The 21,586-nt window shown below is 43.5% G+C and overlaps 1 protein-coding gene across 5 annotated transcripts in view; it reads right to left on the reverse strand.

The window, feature by feature from the left end:
- GRIA1 (glutamate ionotropic receptor AMPA type subunit 1) overlaps nt 1-21,586 on the reverse strand; it is a 277,144-nt gene that overhangs the window by 83,821 nt on the left and 171,737 nt on the right. For all 5 annotated transcript variants that reach the window (XM_040440217.1, XM_040440204.1, XM_040440211.1 and 2 more), the window contains 3 exons: nt 13,407-13,517; nt 8,222-8,428; nt 3,049-3,419 (listed from right to left, as the gene is read on the reverse strand). In XM_040440217.1, the coding sequence (XP_040296151.1) occupies nt 3,049-3,419; nt 8,222-8,428; nt 13,407-13,517 (689 nt within the window). The remainder of the gene's footprint in view (nt 1-3,048; nt 3,420-8,221; nt 8,429-13,406; nt 13,518-21,586) is intronic.

The following is a 21,586-nucleotide window of genomic DNA, read 5'->3' on the forward strand; positions in this document are numbered from 1 at the left end:
TTCTCTGCGGCTGCAACACCTTCAGCTAAGTGTACAGACATTGTTGTGTACCTGATTATTTTCTGACTGGATCTGAGGTGGCCACGGTTCCCTCCATATACTGAGTAGGGCACCGGTGGCCGTGCCCCTTCCACTATTGTAGGGGTTACAGTGGTCATCAGTCTTAGGTACGTGGGCATGCCTCGTTCCGCCATTTGGATCCGGGCATGTGCTTTAGCAGAATAGGGAGAGCTTTGAGGGTCTGACATGGGTCACCCTTTATCCTCCCTAGTTTGGGTCCGGTCAGTAGCTCTTTTACTGTGTATACTATTGTTGCTCACATACAGCCGTGACATCTTTGCTGTCAGGTGAATACCTATTGCTTAATTTTTGGGGCCTGTACTGGCCGACAGTTACATATTTATCCTGTGACTGCCTAATGCACCCCCAGCCACAGAATCCAAAGTTCTTTGCTGTAAGGTGAATGCCTATTGGCTAATTTTTGGGGCCTTTACTGGCCAACAGTTGTATATTTATCCTGTGATCGCCTAATGTTTCTCCAGCCATAGAATCCAAAGTTCTTTGCTGTCAGGTGAATTCCTATTGCCTAATTTTTGGGGCCTGTACTGGCAGACAGTTACATATTTATCTTGTGACCACCTGATGTACCTCCAGCCACAGAATCCAAAGTTCTTTGCTGTCAGGTGAATGCCTATTGCCTAATTTTTGTGGTCTGTACTGGCCGACAGTTACATTTGTATCCTGTGATCGCGTAATGTACCTCCAGTCACAGAATCCAAAGTTCTTTGCTGTCAGGTGAATGCCTATTGGCTAATTTTTGGGGCCTGTACTGGCCGACAGTTATATATTTTTCCTGTGATTGCCTAATGTACCTCCAGCCATAGAATCCAATGTTCTTTGCTGTCAGGTGAATGTCTATTGGCTAATTATTGGGGCCTGTACTGGCCGACATTTACATATTTATCCTGTGACCTCCTAATGTACCTCCAGCCACAGAATCCAAAGTTCTGTGCTGTCAGGTGAATGCCTATTGCCTAATTTTTGGGGCCTGTACTTGCCGAAAGTTAATTTTTTTTATCTCTAGCCACATGATCACGCCCCTGTCTCACTCCTGTGCCTCTTATTATGGTGGCGTATGAACCGCAATCACTATAAGGACCGTCTAATGTCACAGGGTCATGTGACTGTGCCCCCACCCCGTACTGTGCCCCCACCCCGTACTGTGCCCCTAAACCCGTACTGTGCCCCCTTATACCCTGCATTGTGCCCTCTTACCACACCCTGTGCAGTGCCCCTAGTTATACCCTGTACTATGCCCTCTTATACCCTTTTATCCGGTCACGGTATGGCGGTGTTATCAGGTCACTGTAAAGAGGTGTTATCCGGTCAATGTATGGCTGTGATATCCAATAACTGGATGGCCATAACTGTATCCCTTTCCCTGCCGACGCCATCTTTTTTTAGACCTGGTATGAGCGTGAAAAATATGCAGATTGCGGTGCTAAGGACCTTTGCGCCACAATCTGTGTTAGAAATACGCCTAACATAGACGTATTTCTATATAATAAATGATCAGCTAATTGTATTATCATTCGGGGGTAGGGCTAATATCTTTATATTATATAGATTCTAGTGTATTATACTGTACCCTGTATTTCCCAGTAGAAAATGATCCTTGGGAAACACAGTCCTCATACCTGACCACCAGGACCAGGTAGCGCTCTGTCATGCCAAAAATGTATGCGTTAACAGACTAATGCCGTACAGTGGCGTCCGTTCACCATACAGTTCCATGGTAGAATATAAATTTACGTTAACATATGCATTTTTTAATGGACTCTGCAGGATACAAAAACGCGGAGTGCTGCACATTTGTATACATTAAACCGATAGGAAAAAAAATAATTCTAGGCTCCAGAAGGACACATTTTTGAGAGTTTCGTCCATCACTAGCTGCAATATCTTTTACTTTAGGAGTAGTGTTGATCGCGAATTTTCGTATTGCGAATTTTTATAGCTAATTTTCTGATTGCCGATTTTAGCAATCAAGAAAATCGTGATGTCCAGTCATTAATTCTCGAATATTTGATGAATATTAACACAAATATTCGCGAAATATTGCAAATTCGAATTTTGCCCCTGCCGCTCATCACAGCTGAGCACGTGCAAACCCGAACTCACGATGATCGGAGGAGCCGAAGCATGTATGCAGCAGTTCCTGTCATAGGGAATGACAGGAGGCTGCTGCATAGTGTTTCATCTCTGTAGCAGGGCTCTATGGGAAACTAGAAACTAAAGTTTTTAAAAATAAAAAAATATAACAATTCAAATCTTTCCCCCTTTCCCCAAAATAAAATAACAAAAAAATACACATCATGGATATCACTACGTTTGAAAAAGCCGGAAATGGGAAAAAACGTCAAAATGGCCCATACGCTGTTTTTGGTAGCTTCACTTCCCACAAAAAATTTAATAAAAAGTTGTACACACCCCAGTTATTTTACCATGTATCAAAACGCAAGAAAAACTATACATATAAGGTATCGCCGGATTCGCACGGACCTGTAGAATTAAATTACCTGGTCAGTTTTATCGCACATCAAATGTCATAAATAAACATTTCCAATTCCACCCCATTTTTTTCTTGTTTCCCACTACATTATATACAATATTAAATAGTGGCGTTGGAAAGTACAACTTGCCCTGCAAAAAACAAGCCTTCATACGGCTATGGGAACAGAAAAATGTAAAAGTTATGTCTCTGGGAAGGCAGGGAGCACAAAACGAAAACGCAAAAACGAAAAAACCTCCAGGGTTAAGTTAATGAGTTAACATTGCAATATCCAGCACTGCTGATATTCCATTTTATTTAGAGGGTATGTATACTCTTCTAATGTATTTTTATACAGATGCCTAAGCCTCTAAAATACTGTATATTAATAAAGAAACTTTGTAAAAATCCAGCTCCTATGCAGACCTATGTTTCTCCATGGGTATAAACTACTGCGTCACATTGTGATTCGTGTAACCAAAATCTTTCAGACTTACCTGGGAGAAATATCGCACCCTTGTTGCATGAATGCTCCCAAGGAAAACCAGAGGCTATTAAATATTCCAAATTCATTTGAGTGATCCGTCGAGGGTTGGTCTCTTCCTTCCTCGAACTCTTCATTGTGCCATTCATATGGGCTAAATCGACTGACCAAAAAGAGAACCACGCTAACTCCAATGTAGGCAAAGACTATGCACATCCAAATTTCATATGCCAGGGGATCCAGGAAGGAGAAAACACCAGGTTTTGATTTTTGAGGTTTCTTGATCATAATAGAGATGCCCAAACTCATGAAGGGCTTTGAAAAGTCAATAACTTCTTCACGAACCAGGGTAATTGTCAAAGGTGCCACAGCAAGGTCAGCTCTCTGTAAAAGGAGAATGGAAATAATGAACACCCTGGAAAACATATTGGCCACTGTTCAAAATATAACACTCTGAGCCCTATTCTTATTAGCAAATTAAGGTTCTTGAGTCGACTTGTTCTGTAACATTTTTTTCCTAGTCTGGACCTGCGGTGCGGTACCTCTCTTGGAGGACTTTTGACATTCACCAATCCTTCAGGCCCTCCACTATATATATGTAAGTTGTAGCTGGCAGTGGCATAACTAGAAAATATTTGGGAGATATTCATAGACAGTGGTGTACAAAATAGAGAGGAGCTCCTATAGAACATATCAAACTGCACCACCAATAATTATGCTGGGTTTTGCCACTCATGACAGAAGTGCCACGTTGTTTGGTTCCCTAGTTGCACCCTTTTGTTAGCAATGCAATTCAGGTGGAGAGAGGAGTATAGGTTGATGCCATTTAATTGCAAAAGGTATGGAAGCAACCATAAGTGGGCAGTTGGTATATAAGCCTTTGTTCACAGAGCCACCATCTACATTGATCTGGGTCCAAGATGACTTTAGTACTCACTACGCTCTTGGCTCAGGTCTTACATCTGTCCTATTTTTGAAATTTTACTGTCATTTTGTAAGTTCTCTATCTTTGAGTTTTATATACATTGTTCTATGACATATGTGATCACAGAGAACATCTGATAATCTGGCCCCTGTGAGGTCCCCTTGATACCATCTTAAATTTAACAGAGCAAGAAAAATGCCAAGTGTTTTTAGTGTATTCTCTGTTGGTGCATTTACCAAGTTGTAAACTCACTTTAGTGGTCAATGACCACCTGCATGCAAGTGTTTCCTGCTTGCAGGTTTGCATAGAAACAAGAGAGGAGGCAACCATTATTTTGTTGTGCAGTGCCCTAGAGGAACACTGCAAAGTGTTAATTTAACCGGTAGAGGACATACGCCGTACATGTATGGCGCTGGGAGCCGTGACTTAAGGACCAACACTGTACAGGTACGGCTCTCTGATTGGGCGGGTGTAGGAGCTGCCTCCGATGGGTCAGACTATCACTGTATATGCCGTCATCAGTGCATACACCAATGCCAGTGTATTAACCCCTTGTATGCTGTGGTCAACGCGGAGTGCAGCATGCACGGGACTTGTGGAGGGTATGAGCTCCCTCCCTGTCCCCATCAGGTCCCTGCGCTGCATTGACAGGGGCCCGATAGCTGTGAAGGCAGCCAGATGCCTTACACAGGCATCGGGGCTTACCTTCTATGGAAGCCTGTGAGACCTCACAGGTTATGGGAAGGGGCGGTCACATTGTTAAAGGTCCATTCCTGCCCATGATTTGTAACTAAAGATGCCTTACATGCCTAATGCAGCAGCTGAATACATTAATGTAACAGGATTCATATAAACATCAGATTAAAGGACATGTGCCATTCATTTTATATACTAATGTACATTTGTTAGGGGTTTATGCCTCAAACCCAAAGGGCAAGCACACCATTCTGGAGATGTACAGGGCAAAAAGCTGAAGTACCCTTTTGGCTCACTGTCAGATGAGTGCTGAAATTCTGCACCCACTGAGACATGAGAGAATAGGAAAGGTTACCAAAATGGCTGCAGGCCGCAACGCAGGCACCATAGTCAGGTTGTCATGGTTACCAGCTTCCATTGAGGGAGGTAAAGCAACAACATGTCCATAGCCGTAGGGGGCTAGAAGAGAAAAAAATGTAGGACGGGAGGGGGGATTCACTGAGCAGACTTTGGATGGAGAGATAGAAATCAGTCAGACAGAGCTGTATAAACTCCAATTGGTTATGTAAACGTAATTAATAAATCAAGCTAGGAGTTTCCTTTTCCTCTTATGGCCTCCTATTGGGAATCCGCACACTAGAAAAAGCTGAAGGGGCTTGGAAAAATTTCCTTTTATTTTAACCTGTTCTCTGCTGTAGGGAATGCCCCCACAAACTATATACAGTACATACATGCCTCAGGTATCACAACTTTTTTTTTATTCTGTAATTTCAGAAATTTGCCTACAGTGACAGCAATTAGAAATCTGAATATGGCTCACTAGGATTCAATTAAATCTTGAGGAAATCAATGTACATATTGACTAGCCATGGGTGATCTGGTCATAGATTTCCAGTGGGCTAAGGCCCAGGGGGCAGCCCAGGTACATAACGATCTGATGCTTCCAACCTTAATTAACGCTGGGACAGTCAGGTACTTATGGACGTGGCTGGTAGCCATAGACGGCTATACAGTTGAATGCTGTGGAAAGACTGGGAACCGATTGCTTCAAGACCAATGTTCACCCTCATGGACCTTGGGCCACTAGGCCTGAAGCCTATGAGGCAGGGTACAAATGGTGTCAGGATGCAGGTGGCAAAATGACATTTTCGCCAGAGAGGCCTGTGATCTGCACCTCAGATGGAGGCATGACCATTTGGGGGCATTACTGGGGTCACTATAGGAGGATATTTTCAGTACTGGGGCACTATGGTGACATTATTATTACTGGGGACATTATATGGGCATTATTATTACAGGGGACATTATAAGGGGGATTATTACTACTGGGATCACTGTAGGGAGCTTTATTACTACTGGGTGCATTATAGGGGCTTTATGGCAACTGGGGGCACTATGGTAGGGCTTTATTTTCGCTGTAGACACTCTGGGGAGCATATTTCTATTTTTTTTTACTAATGAGGGCACTATAAGGCCTCTTTCACACGGGCGTTGCGGGAAAATGTGCGGGTGCGTTGCGGGAACACCCGCGTGTTTTCCGCGCAAGTGCAAAACATTGTAATGCGTTTTGCACTCGCGTGAGAAAAATCGTGCATGTTTGGTACCCAAACCCGAACTTCTTCACAGAAGTTCGGGCTTGGGACCGGTGTTCTGTAGATTGTATTATTTTCCCTTATAACATGGTTATAAGGGGAAATAACAGCATTCTGAATACATAATGCATAGTATAACAGCGCTGGAGGGGTTAAAAAAAATAATAATAATTTAACTCACCTTAGTCCACTTGACCGCGTAGCCCGGCATCTCCTTCTGTCTCCTTTGTTGAATAGGACCTGTGGTGAGCATTAATTACAGGAACAGGACCTTTGATGACGTCACTCCGGTCATCACATGATCCATCACCATGGTAAAAGATCATGTGACTTACCATGTGATGACCGGAGTGACGTCATCAAAGGTCCTGTTCCTGTAATTAATGCTCACCACAGGTCCTATTCAACAATGGAGACAGAAGGAGATGCCGGGCTACGCGGTCAAGTGGACTAAGGTGAGTTAAATTATTATTATTTTTTTTAACCCCTCCAGCGCTGTTATACTATGCATTATGTATTCAGAATGCTATTATTTTCCCTTATAACCATGTTATAAGGGAAAATAATAATGATCCGGTCTCCATCCCGATCATCTCCTAGCAACCGTGCGTGAAAATCGCACTGCATCCGCACTTGCTTGCGGATGCTTGCGATTTTCACGCAACCCCATTCACTTCTATTGGGCCTGCGTTGCGTGAAAAACGCAGAATATAGAGCATGCTGCGATTTTCACGCAACGCACAAGTGATGCGTGAAAATCACTGCTCATGTGAACAGCCCTATAGAAATGAATGGGTCGGTATTCAGTGCGGGTGCAATGCGTTCAACTCACGCATCGCATCCGCGCGGAATACTCGCCCGTGTGAAAGGGGCCTAAGGGAGAACTATAACTGTTGAGGGCGCTCTGCTGGACACAATTATTTTTGTATGGTACCGTTTTTTCTGCAGTATAGTATTTAGGGGCATTAGGAAGAGCAAAGGGGTGGGCGTAAGAGGACACTTTTTGGGAACCAAGATGGGGCGTTTGTAATGAAAAGGTACTTTAAGGTAGGGAGGATGATAAAAAAAACGGAGTAAAGGATGAGGAAATAGAATGTCTAAAGTCAGAGGTGATGTCACCGGATGTAATAGATATGTATGTATTCTCCTGTATGTTTTGTAGCGCGTAAAAACCAGGAAGCAAGTTCATGTAGGTCTGGATTGTTTCTGTGGTCTGCTCCTCACCACCTCAGTCTCCTTCATATCTTAATTAGTGTTGAGCGAACTTCTGTTTTAAGTTCGGCGTCTAAAGTTCGGCTTCCGGTTAGCGGAGAATCCCGATATGGATTCCGAATTCCGTTGTGGTCCGTGGTAGCGGAATCAATAATGGCCGATTATTGATTACGCTACCACGGACCACAACGGAATTCGGAATCCATATCGGGATTGTCCGCTAACCGGAAGCCGAACTTTAGACGCCGAACTTAAAACAGAAGTTCGCTCAACACTAATCTTAATATTTAGAGACAACTGTAGGAGGAGGTGGACAGAATGTGGAGGCTCATGCTGGCCACCACAGAGTGAGATATATACTGTGATGCTGTTTGGTGCCACTGGGGCAGTAATATGTGCTGTACTATGGTATTTGTTTCTGCTGGGCAAGTTTGCCAACCAGAATTTCTTTGAAATGCCACAGCAAAGCTGTTTGTAATGAGGGAGCATTATACGCCCCATTCACACGACCGTGTCCGTCTTGCTGACATGAAGAACATAGACACCAATCGTGTGCTTCTGGGTCCAGGTGGCTGCACTGCAGAAGATATGACATGTCCTGTCTTTGGCCACGGATCCATCCATATGGGGTGCACGTGGCCAGTGTTTTATGGATCCATGGTTTGCGGTCTGCAAAGTGGACCTTAAGGTAAAGGTAAACTGACAGCTTGCATGACCAGATACCTAGGCAACAGAAATGTATAATTATATTATAGACATACCCCATATACCAGCTCCCCCACCATCCCGTTCCATGCTTTCATGTCTGAATCACGTGCGCCATACTTTCCATCCCTTACGATCTCTAGTTTGTACTTGAATCCCACATGCTTGGCAACTTCTTGGGCTAGTTCCACGCAGTAACCCTCAAACTTATCATTGCCTTCGAATTCATCAGCGTTCTTTTTGTACATCACATATGGTGCTTCCTAATTACGATAAATAAAGGACAAAAGTGTTTCATTAATTACACAGATTACCACTTACAGCCGTCTATCGAAGCTCAGCTTCATTTAAGAGCAATACAATTACAGCATATCCTCTAAATGGCTTTCCAAAGCACCCATCAGGGAATGAAAATGATATGCCTCTCTCTTGGGTGAGCCCTGTTTTTTATGTGACACACTTCTATGCAGGCTTGAATCCTTAGAAATAAGACCATACCTGTTTCCAGCATGGTGGAGGAGAAACCACCCACCAACAGTGCATGGGCAGAAGAGGCTGATGCATGAGAGCAGTTATAGGGGGCACAGAGGCAGCAGATACACCGAGGCCCTGGTGCCTGAGGGGACCAATGTGCCATTCTGCTACACAAATAGACATCAATGTTATAAGTGTCACATGGTAACTTGGGAGCTATGTTACTGAGTTTGTATTAGGTCACAGGACTTATGCCTTTAAAGGATAAATGAATACAGATATAAGGTACTAACATAAAGGGATTTTCATGTATTACTAAATTATGCCCCAGGTAAATGACAGTCTAGCATTGTTCCCCTTCAGACATAAGCCCAACATAAGTATAAAAAATTGCATAATAATACTACAAATTTAGGGCCTGACAGGGGCGTAGCTATAGGGGGTGCAGAGGTAGCAGTCGCTACCGGGCCCAGGAGCCTGAGGGGGCCCAAAAGCCCTTGTGCCACATAAGACACCGGTATTATAGAAAGTGCATGCTGGTCAATTTATACCTCTGGCTGGAGGAAAGGGGTTAGTTCAAGAATTTAGATTGAGGGGGTGCCCTTTCAATGTTTGCCTCTGGCAGCAGGAAGGCTATGTGCTCCCCTGCCCCTTACCAATAAGCACTAAGGGAAGGGGGGCCCAAGCTGAACTCTTGCACCAGGGCCAATGAGCCTTTAGCTACGCCCCTGGGGCCTGAACATAATGACTGGAAAAAGTCAGGGGTACAATGTTCAATATCATGGTTGTTTCGCACATTGGGGAAGATTTACTAAACCTATAGGAATTTAAAAAGGCTGTCTAGACATGCTCCAGATTTATCACAGTGGCTCAGGATGGATGATGAATCCAAAGCAGGGATAAACACTTTTGTCTATCTGCATAAACTTTTGGTTGGCTTACTTTGAGGCATAATTTTATGCCAGAATTCTAGTACAATTATAGGGGGAAATGTCAATTTACACCACTTTTTTAGACAAATTCTAGGTGCAGACACAATTTTAAATCTGGGTCATTGTGTGCCCTGGCTTAGATGTGATTGTATGACCAATAATTCACACAACTGAGCATTTCATCATAGTCCAGCATCATTTTAAACTGTGGCAAGCTAGCAAATATTTTTACTTTCTTCCTGAAAGTTGGAGCCATTCACTGCAATTTTTCTTGGGCTTTGTATTTTTTATACCTTTTTTGCTTTGGAAAGAAATCTCTTGAGCTTTCTATTTTCGCTACCTCGTTGTCAGAGGACATAAATCATCTGCAGATATCAGTAAGTATCTCTGGACATTTGGGCACAGTAATCTACAGTATACTGACTAAGCGATGCTATCTCAACACACTACTGTGAGCTACACCTTCATCTGTATGCACTGTAAGGTGACTTTAGTTGTCTTCATGTGTGGAGACATTTTGCTCTTTAAACATTATTAGGTATGGTACATAGTTAGGGCTCTTTCACACCTGCGTTGTTGTCTTCCGGCATAGAGTTCTGTCGTCGGGGATTATCCTAATGCATTCTGAATGGAGAGAAATCCGTTCAGGATGCATCAGGATGTCTTCAGTTCCGGAACGGAACGTTTTTTGGCCGGAGAAAATACCGCAGCATGCTGCGCTTTTTGCTCCGGCCAAAAATCCGGAACACTTGCCGCAAGGCCGGATCCGGAATTAATGCCCATTGAAAGGCATTGATCCGGATCCGGCCTTAAGCTAAACGTCGTTTCGGCGCATTGCCGCATCCGACATTTAGCTTTTTCAGAGTGGTTACCATGGCTGCCGGGACGCTAAAGTCCTGGCAGCCATGGTAAAGTGTAGTGGGGAGCGGGGGAGCAGTGTACTTACCGTCCGTGCGGCTCCCCGGGCGCTCCAGAGTGACGTCAGGGCGCCCCAAGCGCATGGATCATGTGATCACATGGATCACGTCATCCATGCGCATGGGGCGCTCTGACGTCATTCTGGAGCGCCCGGGGAGCCGCACGGACTGTAAGTATACCGCTCCCCCGCTCCCCGCTCCTACTATGGCAACCAGGACTTTAATGGCGTCCTGGGTGCCATAGTAACACTGAACGCATTTGGAAGACGGTTCCGTCTTCAAATGCTTTCAGTACACTTGCGTTTTTCCGGATCCGGAGTGTAATTCCGGCAAGTGGAGTACACGCCGGATCCGGACAACGCAAGTGTGAAAGAGGCCTTACACAGTACAGTTGAAGAAACTTTCCTTTTTAGGAAAGGTAAGGAAGAATCAGACTTCTACACATTTTTATAAGCAGTAATATTATTTAATAAAAAATAAATAAAATTGTCTAAGGCTACTTTCACACTAGCGTTTCAGTTTACCGGTATTGAGAGCCATCATAGGGCTCAATACCGGAGAAAAAAGCTTCAGTTTTGTCCCCATTCATTGTCAATGGGGACAAAACAAAACTGAACAGAATGGACTGTTTCAAAATGCATTCCGTTCTGTTCTCATACCGGAGAGCAAACTGCAGCATGCTGAGGTATGCTTTCCATCATGGGATGCGGAGCAAGACGGATCCGTCATGACCCACAATGCAAGTCAATGGGGAAGTTTTTGCTGACACAATAGAAAACGGATCCGTCCCCCATTGACTTTTATTGGAGTTCATGACGGATTCGTCTTGACAATGTTAAAAATAATACAATTGGATCCGTTGTATTATCCGTTGTATTATCAGTAACGGAAGCATTTTTGCTGAACCCTGCCGGATCCAGCAAAAACGCTGGTGAAAAAGTAGCCTAAGCCTTTTTTAAAACTGTCCACTTTTCCTGCCGTGTCCTGACAGACTCTTCCACACATTTACACTTCTTATGGTAAAGAAGCCTTGATGCCTCTGGCTGTGCCCCCTTGTCTTTTGAGAGGATTTTACATGGAACAGCTTTTCATCATATTTTTCATAAGGGCCATTTACAGATTTCTGTAAATTGATCATGTCCTCTCCTAGATGACTCTTCTTTAGATGACAAAATAAAATAGGAGCCACCCTTAACCAAGGGCTGGGTCTGATATTCCAGTTTAACCCAATCCACTTTAATGTAGTTGAGCTGCAATATCAGTTCATATACAAGAGTGGTGTAGTTCCAGAAAACCAGCCTGTTTTTCTAATCTGAGTCTTAGTCAAGGGTCTCTCAATGATAAACTAATTACAGGGTATGTAGCTTCTTGGAATTCTGAGCGGCCTGGTCAATGGGGGAACCTAGTAGCAAGAAGAAGACAAGCTAGAGAGCCACTTTATCCTCAATATTAATTACCTGTCATCAACCCATTTTTTTTTTATCAACCAAGACTTTTCTTTACTTTTTTTAGATTTTTGGATTTTGCTGACTTGGCCAAACAGAGAGAGATCATGCTACTGTACAAAATCCAATGGACAATCAGCAGTGTGACCAGCAGGATAATGTAGAGTCAGGTTGGCATAGTAAATCAGTGCAGTGCTGGTCATATCAAGTCATATCAAGACAACTTGTTTGAATATGTTCTCTATTTATCCCCATGTGTCTACTTAGCTGTTAACTATGCTGAAAGAGGAGTAAAGACCAAGGTACCATATTTCCAGAATTATAAATCTTCCTAAAATACTATGGCATGCTCTTAAATTAGCAATGAAGATAAATGGTTTGGCATTATTAGTCAGTTTATGGTGCACAGGGGTGCTGTTAAAATGGCCATTAGTAAACACACACACATTAAAAGGGCTTTGTAGGTGGCCTTTCATTGTCAATTCTAGCTTTTATGAAGGTCTCTTTAAAGGGACACTACAGGTAAAATTGGTATGTTGTGTTATACCTAGTGCAGGGCCTCAGGAGGAAGTGCATGACACAGGAATTTGAGGAGCATCTGTCAACATGATCAACCCTAGTAACCCAGGTACTCTACCACCAACCTGGTACGGTTGATCATGCTGAGTGCACAACCCTTCTAGCAATCTGATCTGTCGTTTTGGTGAAAATATTTCTTTTCCTTTTATGTTAATTTGGTGTTTGGAACAAGGGGGGTTGGCCTAGCCCCTCAGAGCACAGCTACTACCGTCTTTTAGGCTTAGTCACTCTCTCTCTTCACATGTAGTGTATTTTTTCACTCTGAATTTGGTTGCATAGGACATAGGAAAATAATAAGGGCCTCAACTGTGTTGGAGGCTCCATCAAAAATTCTGGACCCATAATAATCAATGGGACCTGACGCATGGCATTGATGTGTGTCATATGATGGATCCATCTTTGGTTTGCTTTCCACTTTTCTGTTCCTGTGACAGAATGGAACGAAGCCTACCAAGACTGAGGCAAAAAAGTTGATTTATTGCCTGATTAGTTGTTTTGCAGTCTTTGCCCAGAGCTAGATCTCATGGACCAAGCCTTGAAAGAGTAGTCTGGTGTTGCAAACATATTTTCAACCCCCTTTTAGGATATTTTGTGCTAATAAAGAAGAGTCCCTTATTCTTCTGTTAACCAAAATGGAGCATGGCTACAAAGAGGATCTCTCATTCTGGAAGACCCAGCACTTCCATGCATTGCATGGACAGCAGATTTATTTTAACAGGAACTGTGTAATACTTCAATTCTCCTGTGGTGGTGCTGCAGTGAAATTAAAGACTTACTGCCAGATCCCTAAACAGGTTCTAGCAGCTGAAGTCCATCCTATCAGGCTAGATTAGGTGGCTATAACATAAGCGATTAAAGTGCAAACCTATCTGTAATGAAGCAATGCATACATACCAATATGGTGGTGACAATATACGTCCTGTTCTGCACTCCTATAGATTCATTTCCAGCTTGAGCATCGGTAGCCAGAGGGATTAGTTTATCATCTTCATTCCACGTAGCAATCTGTTAATTAGGAAAGAAAACGTATTATCCATGAATGGCTTCTTTATATAGTTCTAGACCATTAAACATGCAATTAAATATTCTAACAAGTTTTTTTTTAAAGTTTGGAATTCCACAGTAGGTAAGGTAGAAACAAGAGAGCCATCCTAGATTTATGGCATTGGCTAATAAATCTGTGTTTCCCAGTTGGTTTGGAGCTGTGTGGTGACAATGCATTGAGTGTGGGCGACTTTTACAAGAGGATTTAAAACTGTCAGTCAGTGGCAGCAGCTCCAGCTGTCAAGGGCCATTAACAAGAGTGAGAACTCATATTTCCGAATAATCTTGCAAACACCCCACGCTGTTAAAAATGTTACAGGGATTTAAAAGGACTTCATTCTATCAAGTTTTATCTCAACTGGATCTCATTTTGGTTGATTTAATAATGTTTCTTAGGTTTTATTGCCTGGATCACCAGTCTCAGGCTACGGTTAGCTCTGATTTAGAAGTCTGGGATAGAAATGCTTATTGACAAAGACATATAAGGGCGATTTTGCTGAGGCTAATCTGAACAAATAGATGTCCTTTGGGTAGATTGAAGGGTTTGTGGTACTGCAATGGGCTCAAAGAACCCACCCATGCAAAGTTAAAAATGTCACTAAGCTAGGTAATAGCTGTCAAAGCAACAGGATTGGCCCCTATTGATACATGTACACTGATGGCGTGTATGGTCTATATTCCCCAGGCTGCACAAGAGGCTAAATTCCAAGTAGAGGTGCAGTATGAGACCACAGAGGACTACAGATGCATACATATGCATATACTGTATGTATAGGATGCCAAAAATATTCTGTTACCTTACTCTTTGCAACATCTTGGCCCACAATTCAATTCTGATATGGGGAGGGGGCACTGAGTGGCTGTAAATGTTACAAGGTGAACTGTAGCATTCCATTTCGAGCAACTTAAGGTTATTGCCACACATTCATATTTTATTAAAGGGGTTATCCCATGAATATAGTACAAGACGTTCTCTTTCTAACAAAGCTCGAACCAGACCTGTGTGTCACATGGATCCAGAGATATATTTACATTCATTGCTCTGCTAGATTTATCTCAAGCTGACAGCTCAAGGGGAGTGTCTGTTCTGCTGCAGCTCAGGGGGCATGTCTGTGATCTCCCTATCACAGCTCAGGAGGCAGCTGAAGGATGAAACTGAGCATGTGCGGCCTTCTCAGTGAGCAGGTCATAGAAATAAGAAATTAAGTGGCACTATACAAATACATTTTATTGAATAACTCAGTGGCTATACAACATTTTTATTTAAATGTAATAGCAAAACTACTCAGATCCAGGTGCTGGTTTGAAAACTGTAGAATATTTTTCATGGGACAACCTCTTTAAGGCTACTTTCACACTTGCGTTTGGGGTTCCGCTTGTGAGATCCATTTGAGGACTCTCACAAGCGGCCCGAACTGATCCGTTCATCCCCAATGCATTCTGAATGGATAAGGATCCGTTCAGAATGCATTAGTTTGGCTCCGTTCCGCCTCCATTCCGCTCTGGAGGCGGACACCAAAACGCAGCTTGCAGCGTTTTGGTGTCCGCCTGGCCGTGCGGAGCCAAACGGATCCGTCCTGACTTACGATGCAAGTCAATGGGGACGGATCGGTTTGACGTTGACATAATATGGTGCAATTGCAAACGGATCCGTCCCCCATTGACTTTCAATGTAAAGTCAGGAGTCCCTATTAATATGCCATCGGATCGGAGTTTTCTCCAATCCGATGGTATATTTTAACTTGAAGCATCCCCATCACCATGGGAACGCCTCTATGTTAGAATATACCATCGGATTTGAGTTAGATCGTGAAAACTCAGATCCGACAGTATATTCTAACACAGAGGCGTTCCCATAGTGATGGGAACGCTTCAAGTTAGAATATACTGAGAACTGTGTACATAACTGCCCCCTGCTGCCTGGCAGCACCCGATCTCTTACAGGGGGCTGTGATCCGCACAATTAACCCCTCAGGTGCCGCACCTGAGGGGTTAATTGTGCGGATCATAGGTGCTGCCAGGCAGCAGGGGGCCCCCCTTCCCTCCCCAGTTTTAAATTCATTGGTGGCCAGTGCGGCCCTCCTACTGGTAAGTAAAAGGGCTGTGCGGCGCATTGCTTATAGCACAGACCTTTCACTTACCAGTAGGAGGAGCGCCCGGCCGGTCACAGACAGCGCAGGTAAGTATAATGCTTCTAAAATTGCTAAGTAACCAGGGCAGCCAGGACTGCAGTAGCGTCTTGGCTGCCATGGTAACCGATCGGACCCCCAGCGATTAAACTGGGACTCCGATCGGAACTCTCCGCTGCCACCAATGATGGGGGGGAAGGGGTGATTTTAATTAGGAGGGGGGGGGGAGAGGGGAGGCCGCACTGGCCACCAATGAATTTAATACTGGGGAGGGAGGGAGGGGGGGCCGCACTGGCCACCAATGGATGTAATACTGGGGAGGGAGGGGGGGCCGCACTGGCCACCAGTGAATTTAATACTGGGGAGGGAGGGGGGGGGCCCGCACTGGCCACCAATGAATTTAAAACTGGGGAGGGAGGGGGGCCCCCCTGCTGCCTGGCAGCACCTGATCTCTTACAGGAGGCTATGATACGCACAATTAACCCCTCAGGTGCGGCACCTGAGGGGTTAATTGTGCGTATCACAGCCCCCTGTAGGAGATCGGGTGCTGCCAGGCAGCAGGGGGCCGTTATGTACACAGTTCTTAGTATATTCTAACTTGAAGCGTCCCTATCACCATGGGAACGCCTCTGTGTTAGAATATACTGTCGGATCTGCGTTTTCATGATGTGAAAACTCAGATCTGAAAAAGCTGTTTATGCAGACGGATCCGTTCTGAACGGATGAAAGCGTTTGCATTATAGGTGCGGATCCGTCTGTGCAGATACCAGACGGATCCGCACCGAACGCAAGTGTGAAAGTAGCCTAAGGCAAAATCTGCACCAAAATCTGCATGAGTAATGTGGATTTTGATGCAAATTTTCTGTGGATTTCACACTCTGAATTTCAAACAGTGAAATCCTTGGCAGACATTCACAGTGTACATTGATATGCTGTGGATTTAAAATGTGTACCTCAAGATTATGTGCGGATTTCGTTAAAGAACTTTTCTCCAGTGTGTGAAAAAGATTCTTAAAAATCTCAATTTTTCTGCTACTGTATTGGCTGTGTTTTTTCCATGCATGATACCACTGCAGAAGTTGTGGCGCTTGAGTGGTACAATCTGACAACAACTGACAACCTTGGATTAGAAAATTGGTGTACCTGTGCACTATGGTAACCTGTTCTACAATCTGAAAACTGATTATAAGAAGAATACAGTCAAAACGTCAATTGGAAAATGGGGTGCTTTGGTGCTGGGTTCTCCATCCGAGTGCCCCGTTTATATAGGAAAGAATCATATTTTTACTATTTGTTGCTTGTGGTGAGAAACAGTCCTGCACAGGTTGATGCATTACAGAGAATAAGGGCAACCTGAACTGGCTTTCTATGGCTGCATATAACGTATGGTACCATATGCGTCGCTTCCCATATATATTATACTAGGATCACTCTTCTGCTGGGCAAAAAGAAAATATGGCAATGTCTACCATCAGGCAAACAGACAATGAGTCATTTAGAGCAATAAATACATCACTGGTGACAAGGTTGGAATGAAGTCCTCATCTCTGCTGTCTTGGGATTTTGCTTCCGTTAGGGTTCATTCAGACAGCGGAATGCTTTGTTCCGCACTCATTCCACATTTTTGCGGAACAGCTGCGGACCCATTCATTTCAATGGGGCCACAAAATATGCGGACAGCACACCAGCCCGCAAAAAATATAGAGCATGTCCTATTCTTCTCTGCAATTGCGGACAAGAATAAGCATTTTCTATGAGAATGACAGCCATGTGCGGTCCCCAATTTGCGAACGCACACAGGCCGGTATTCGTGTTTTGAGGATCTGCAATTTTGGGGCCGTAAAACACATATGGCCATCTAAATGAGCCCTAAGGGTGTAAGAGCCCTTAAAAGGGTTTGTGAGATTTAAATACTGATCAGTGTGGGACTGACACCTGGGACTCCCGCCAATCAGCTGTTTGAGAAGGCATTGGTGCTCCTGTGAGTGCTCACGAAGCCCCGCAACATACTTTGTAAAGCAGCTGTGCTTGATATTGCAGCTCAGCCCCATTCACTTCAATGATGCTGAGTTGCGCCTAGCCCTTGTGACCGATGAACATATCATTACTTGGCCTAGGGAAAGCTGTGAGACAGCTGCGGCGCTACTGTGAGGGTCTCTGCCTTCTCAAACAGCTGATTGGTGGAGGTCCTGGGGGTCCCACTCCCACCGATCAGATGCTGATGCAGTATCCATAGGATAGATCATCAGTATTTAAGTCTTGGAAAACCCCTTTAATGATGCAGAGGAACAAGTCTTTCCTTGGTTCATAATATTTTCTTCAATAAATAAATGACCAGGTCTAATATTATGACTTATTTGTTTAATTTGATTATCTTTATCTACTTTTAGGACCTGTGTGAAAATTGGATGTAATTTTAGGTCACATTTATGCAGAAATATAGAAAATTCAAAAAAGTTCACAGATTGACCAAAACATGGTACACAATTAACAATATATCCTATTCCCTGTAGGATCTCTGAGCATTTACTTTGTCCCTTGCTTGGCTACAAAAATTGAAGGGTCCCACTGGCATAAACTCTATGAAAAGTATTTTTTTTTGTAGTGCCATCAATATAAAAAGGTATTAGCCAACCAGATGCATGTTGAAGTGGATGAGATGTTATTCTAGGGGAAAAGCATCTGATAGGTCTGACTACTGAAACCACCACTGATCACAAGAAAGCGGATCTTGTTCCCCTGAATTAATGGGGAATGGGTAATTGGGTGGCGGGGTATGCTTGACCTCTTCCATTCCACTGCTTCTCTAAGTGACTACGAAAGACAGATGAGTGCAGCACTCGACTATCTTAAGTGGTCAGACCTCCACTAATCAGCTGCTTATTCCCTATCCTGTGCACCTATTGTGTACCTATTATTAAAATGTTATTAAAATACAATGTATCAATAGTACACAATAGTACACAATAGTACACATAACAGTAACTGAGTAATTGAGTAACCGTAACAGAAGACAGGAAGGAGAGGAGTGGAGAGGAGGATGATGAAGCTGCAGTTTTATTGCTGAAAAAATTCTAATTGATATTGGCCCATGTAATGCATGGATGGACTTGGTCTATTCTACCTTATAGAGGGAATCCTGAATGAGGGACCCTCCCCTTTGATGCCCATATATCTAAATGGGGCTTATCAACAGAGGGTTGTCTTCAAGGTTTTAAAATACACACAATGGTTTTTCATATCACAGACAAGGTGGAGGGGAATTTATTAATGCTTTAACACCACTTTGTGGAATTAAAAAGTTGCAGATTATGGAATGACAGCACCAGACATATTTGTGTCGTAATTTGCAAGTTCTTCAGCTTTTCACCTGATTTCTAAAGTTTGAGAGAAATTTGTTTTTTGGGATGGGCTTAGCATGATGGGGCAGAGAAAGTCTTGCTGAAATCTTCCCAAACTCTTCAATATGAGAGCCACCAGGTTTCAGAGACACGCAGCACAGAGCTAATTTTGCTGGGGGAATTTGTTGTGCGCTGCTAATTTCTACTGAGGTGTCTTCTACACGGACAATGTAGTATTCCAGATGGCCATTTGTTTGGGTCTTCCTGAACAAAGCCATTGCTTGTTTGCAACTCTCTGACTCTGGTCCCAAGGTGGGGGACTCTTTCTTTAACAATAATCTCTAATAGATGTCTGATAAAATGAGACAACCACTTTAAATTGCAGAAGCCTATATGACTACCTTTATACTCAAGAATTTTTTGTTATATACTGTATAGCATCCAGCCTTTTACAGATACACAATTGTTCTCAATACACACAAAGTGCAAAATTACTACTAGTGCTACAGGGCACACAGCAGGACAAGTGCTTGAAGTATTAGCACCTCTGTGCTGTGGCTGAAACTGAAGGCACAAGAACAGAAGAGTCTAATACAGTTTGAAAACCTTATTGTGTAAGCAGCTTCCAATCACTTTCTGTTAGCCTATGCTATAAGGAGATGATGACTTTCGACCCTCCAAGCAGTCCAGTTTCAGAGCCACTGAGCAATGTCTCCGAGAACAAAGTATAGGTGACATAAAGCCCACAGCCTGTAGTGTTCAAAGATGTAAACCTTAGGAAACAGAGCTAAGACGTGCAAGTCAATGGAATAATGGCCCTTTGAACTTTTTATTGATGTAAAGCACATGCTGTCTAATGTGCATCTTATTGGCAAATTCTGTTTGATGCTACATATGTACACTATATATGTAGCAGTGCTGAACTTGTCACTTAACAACAATATCTCATGATTAGAGATGAGCAAAGTTCTCAAAAATTCGATTCGCTGTTTTGCATAATTTTACAAAAAATATAGGATTACACTTACCGGTAATCATTTTTCCTTGAGCCTATGACAGCACCCATGGATAGCATCCGCCCCCTTCCTCAGGACAGGAAACAGGAAGCACAGCCTCTTCAAAAGGGAGGTACAACCCCCAACATGCCAGTCCTATTCCAAGAACTAAGGAGACAAAAACCAGACTACACCACAACAAATCTACAACAGAACAAATGCTTATATCCGTGTGTACATAGAAGTATATGTAAACACACACGTAGATCTCTCTCTATAATATATATATATATAATTTTTTTTTTTTTTTTTTTGGGAGGGTATTAGGCGGGTGCTGTCATAGGCTCAAGGAAAAATGATTACCGGTAAGTGTAATCCTATATTTCCCCCCTCGCCTATGACAGCACCCATGGATATCTAGGCGAGATTATCTAGGGTGGGACAACTGCTTGGAGGACTTTACGCCCAAACCCCAAACCTTCCTGTGAAGGAAGCTGCAGTCTATAGTGCTTAAAGAAGGTATGAGAAGAACTCCACGTAGCAGCTCTGCAAATCTGGTCAATAGAAGCGGAGCTATTTCTGCCCAGGATGTAGACACCGCTCTTGTTGAGTGTGCTCCAAACCCGGCAGGAGGAGGAACCCCTTTAGAGGAATATGCAAGATAAATGGCTTGTTTTATATATCTGGCAATGGACTGAGAGGAAGCAGGGGAGCCCTTCTTCTGTCCCTGAAAAGAAACCACAAGTTTAGAGGACGACCTCCAGTCCTGAGTGGCAGAAAGGTATTGAATTAGACACCTTCTAACATCGAGGCAATGGAATTCCCTTTCCTTCTGATTCTTGGGTGAGGAACAGAAGGAAGGTAAAACTATATCTTGAGACCGGTGAAAGGATGATGAAACCTTTGGAAGGAAGGCAGGGTCAGGATATAAAATAACCCTATCTTCTAAAATATTAAGATATGATCTCTCGATTGAGAAGGCCGATATCTCACTCACTCTTCTAGCTGAAGTAATGGCTAGCAAAAAAACTAATTTATAGGTTAGGATCTTTATTGAGATATCCTCAATAGGCTCAAAGGGATCCCTGGTTAAGGCAGACAAGACTAGATTTAGATCCCAGGGGGGAACTCTAGACTTCTGGACGGGAGCAAGTTTAGAAATTGCAATTACAAATCTTTTAATCCAGGGGTGGTCTGCTAACTTATACTCAAAGAGAGCACTTAAGGCAGAGATATGAACCTTCAAAGTACTAGGCCTTAGTTTTTTATTCCAGCCCTCCTGGAGGAAGCTAAGGACTAGAGGCAACTCGGGGGGCTCCAAGACATTAACTGGCTTATCTGCAAATCTAAGGAAGGCCCTCCAAACCCTCAAATAGATCTTAGAAGTAACAGCTTTCCTACTGGACAAGAGGGTGTTTATCACTTCCCCAGAGAGACCCTTCATCTCTAGGATCCGCCTCTCAACAGCCAGGCTGTCAAGTGCAGGCTCTCTAACTCTGGATGAAGTATCGGCCCCTGCACTAGTAGCCCCGGGAAGACAGGAAGTACCCAGGGATCCGCTACTG

The sequence above is a fragment of the Bufo bufo genome, chromosome 1, assembly GCF_905171765.1.
Source record: "Bufo bufo chromosome 1, aBufBuf1.1, whole genome shotgun sequence".
Taxonomy (NCBI): Eukaryota; Metazoa; Chordata; class Amphibia; order Anura; family Bufonidae; genus Bufo; species Bufo bufo.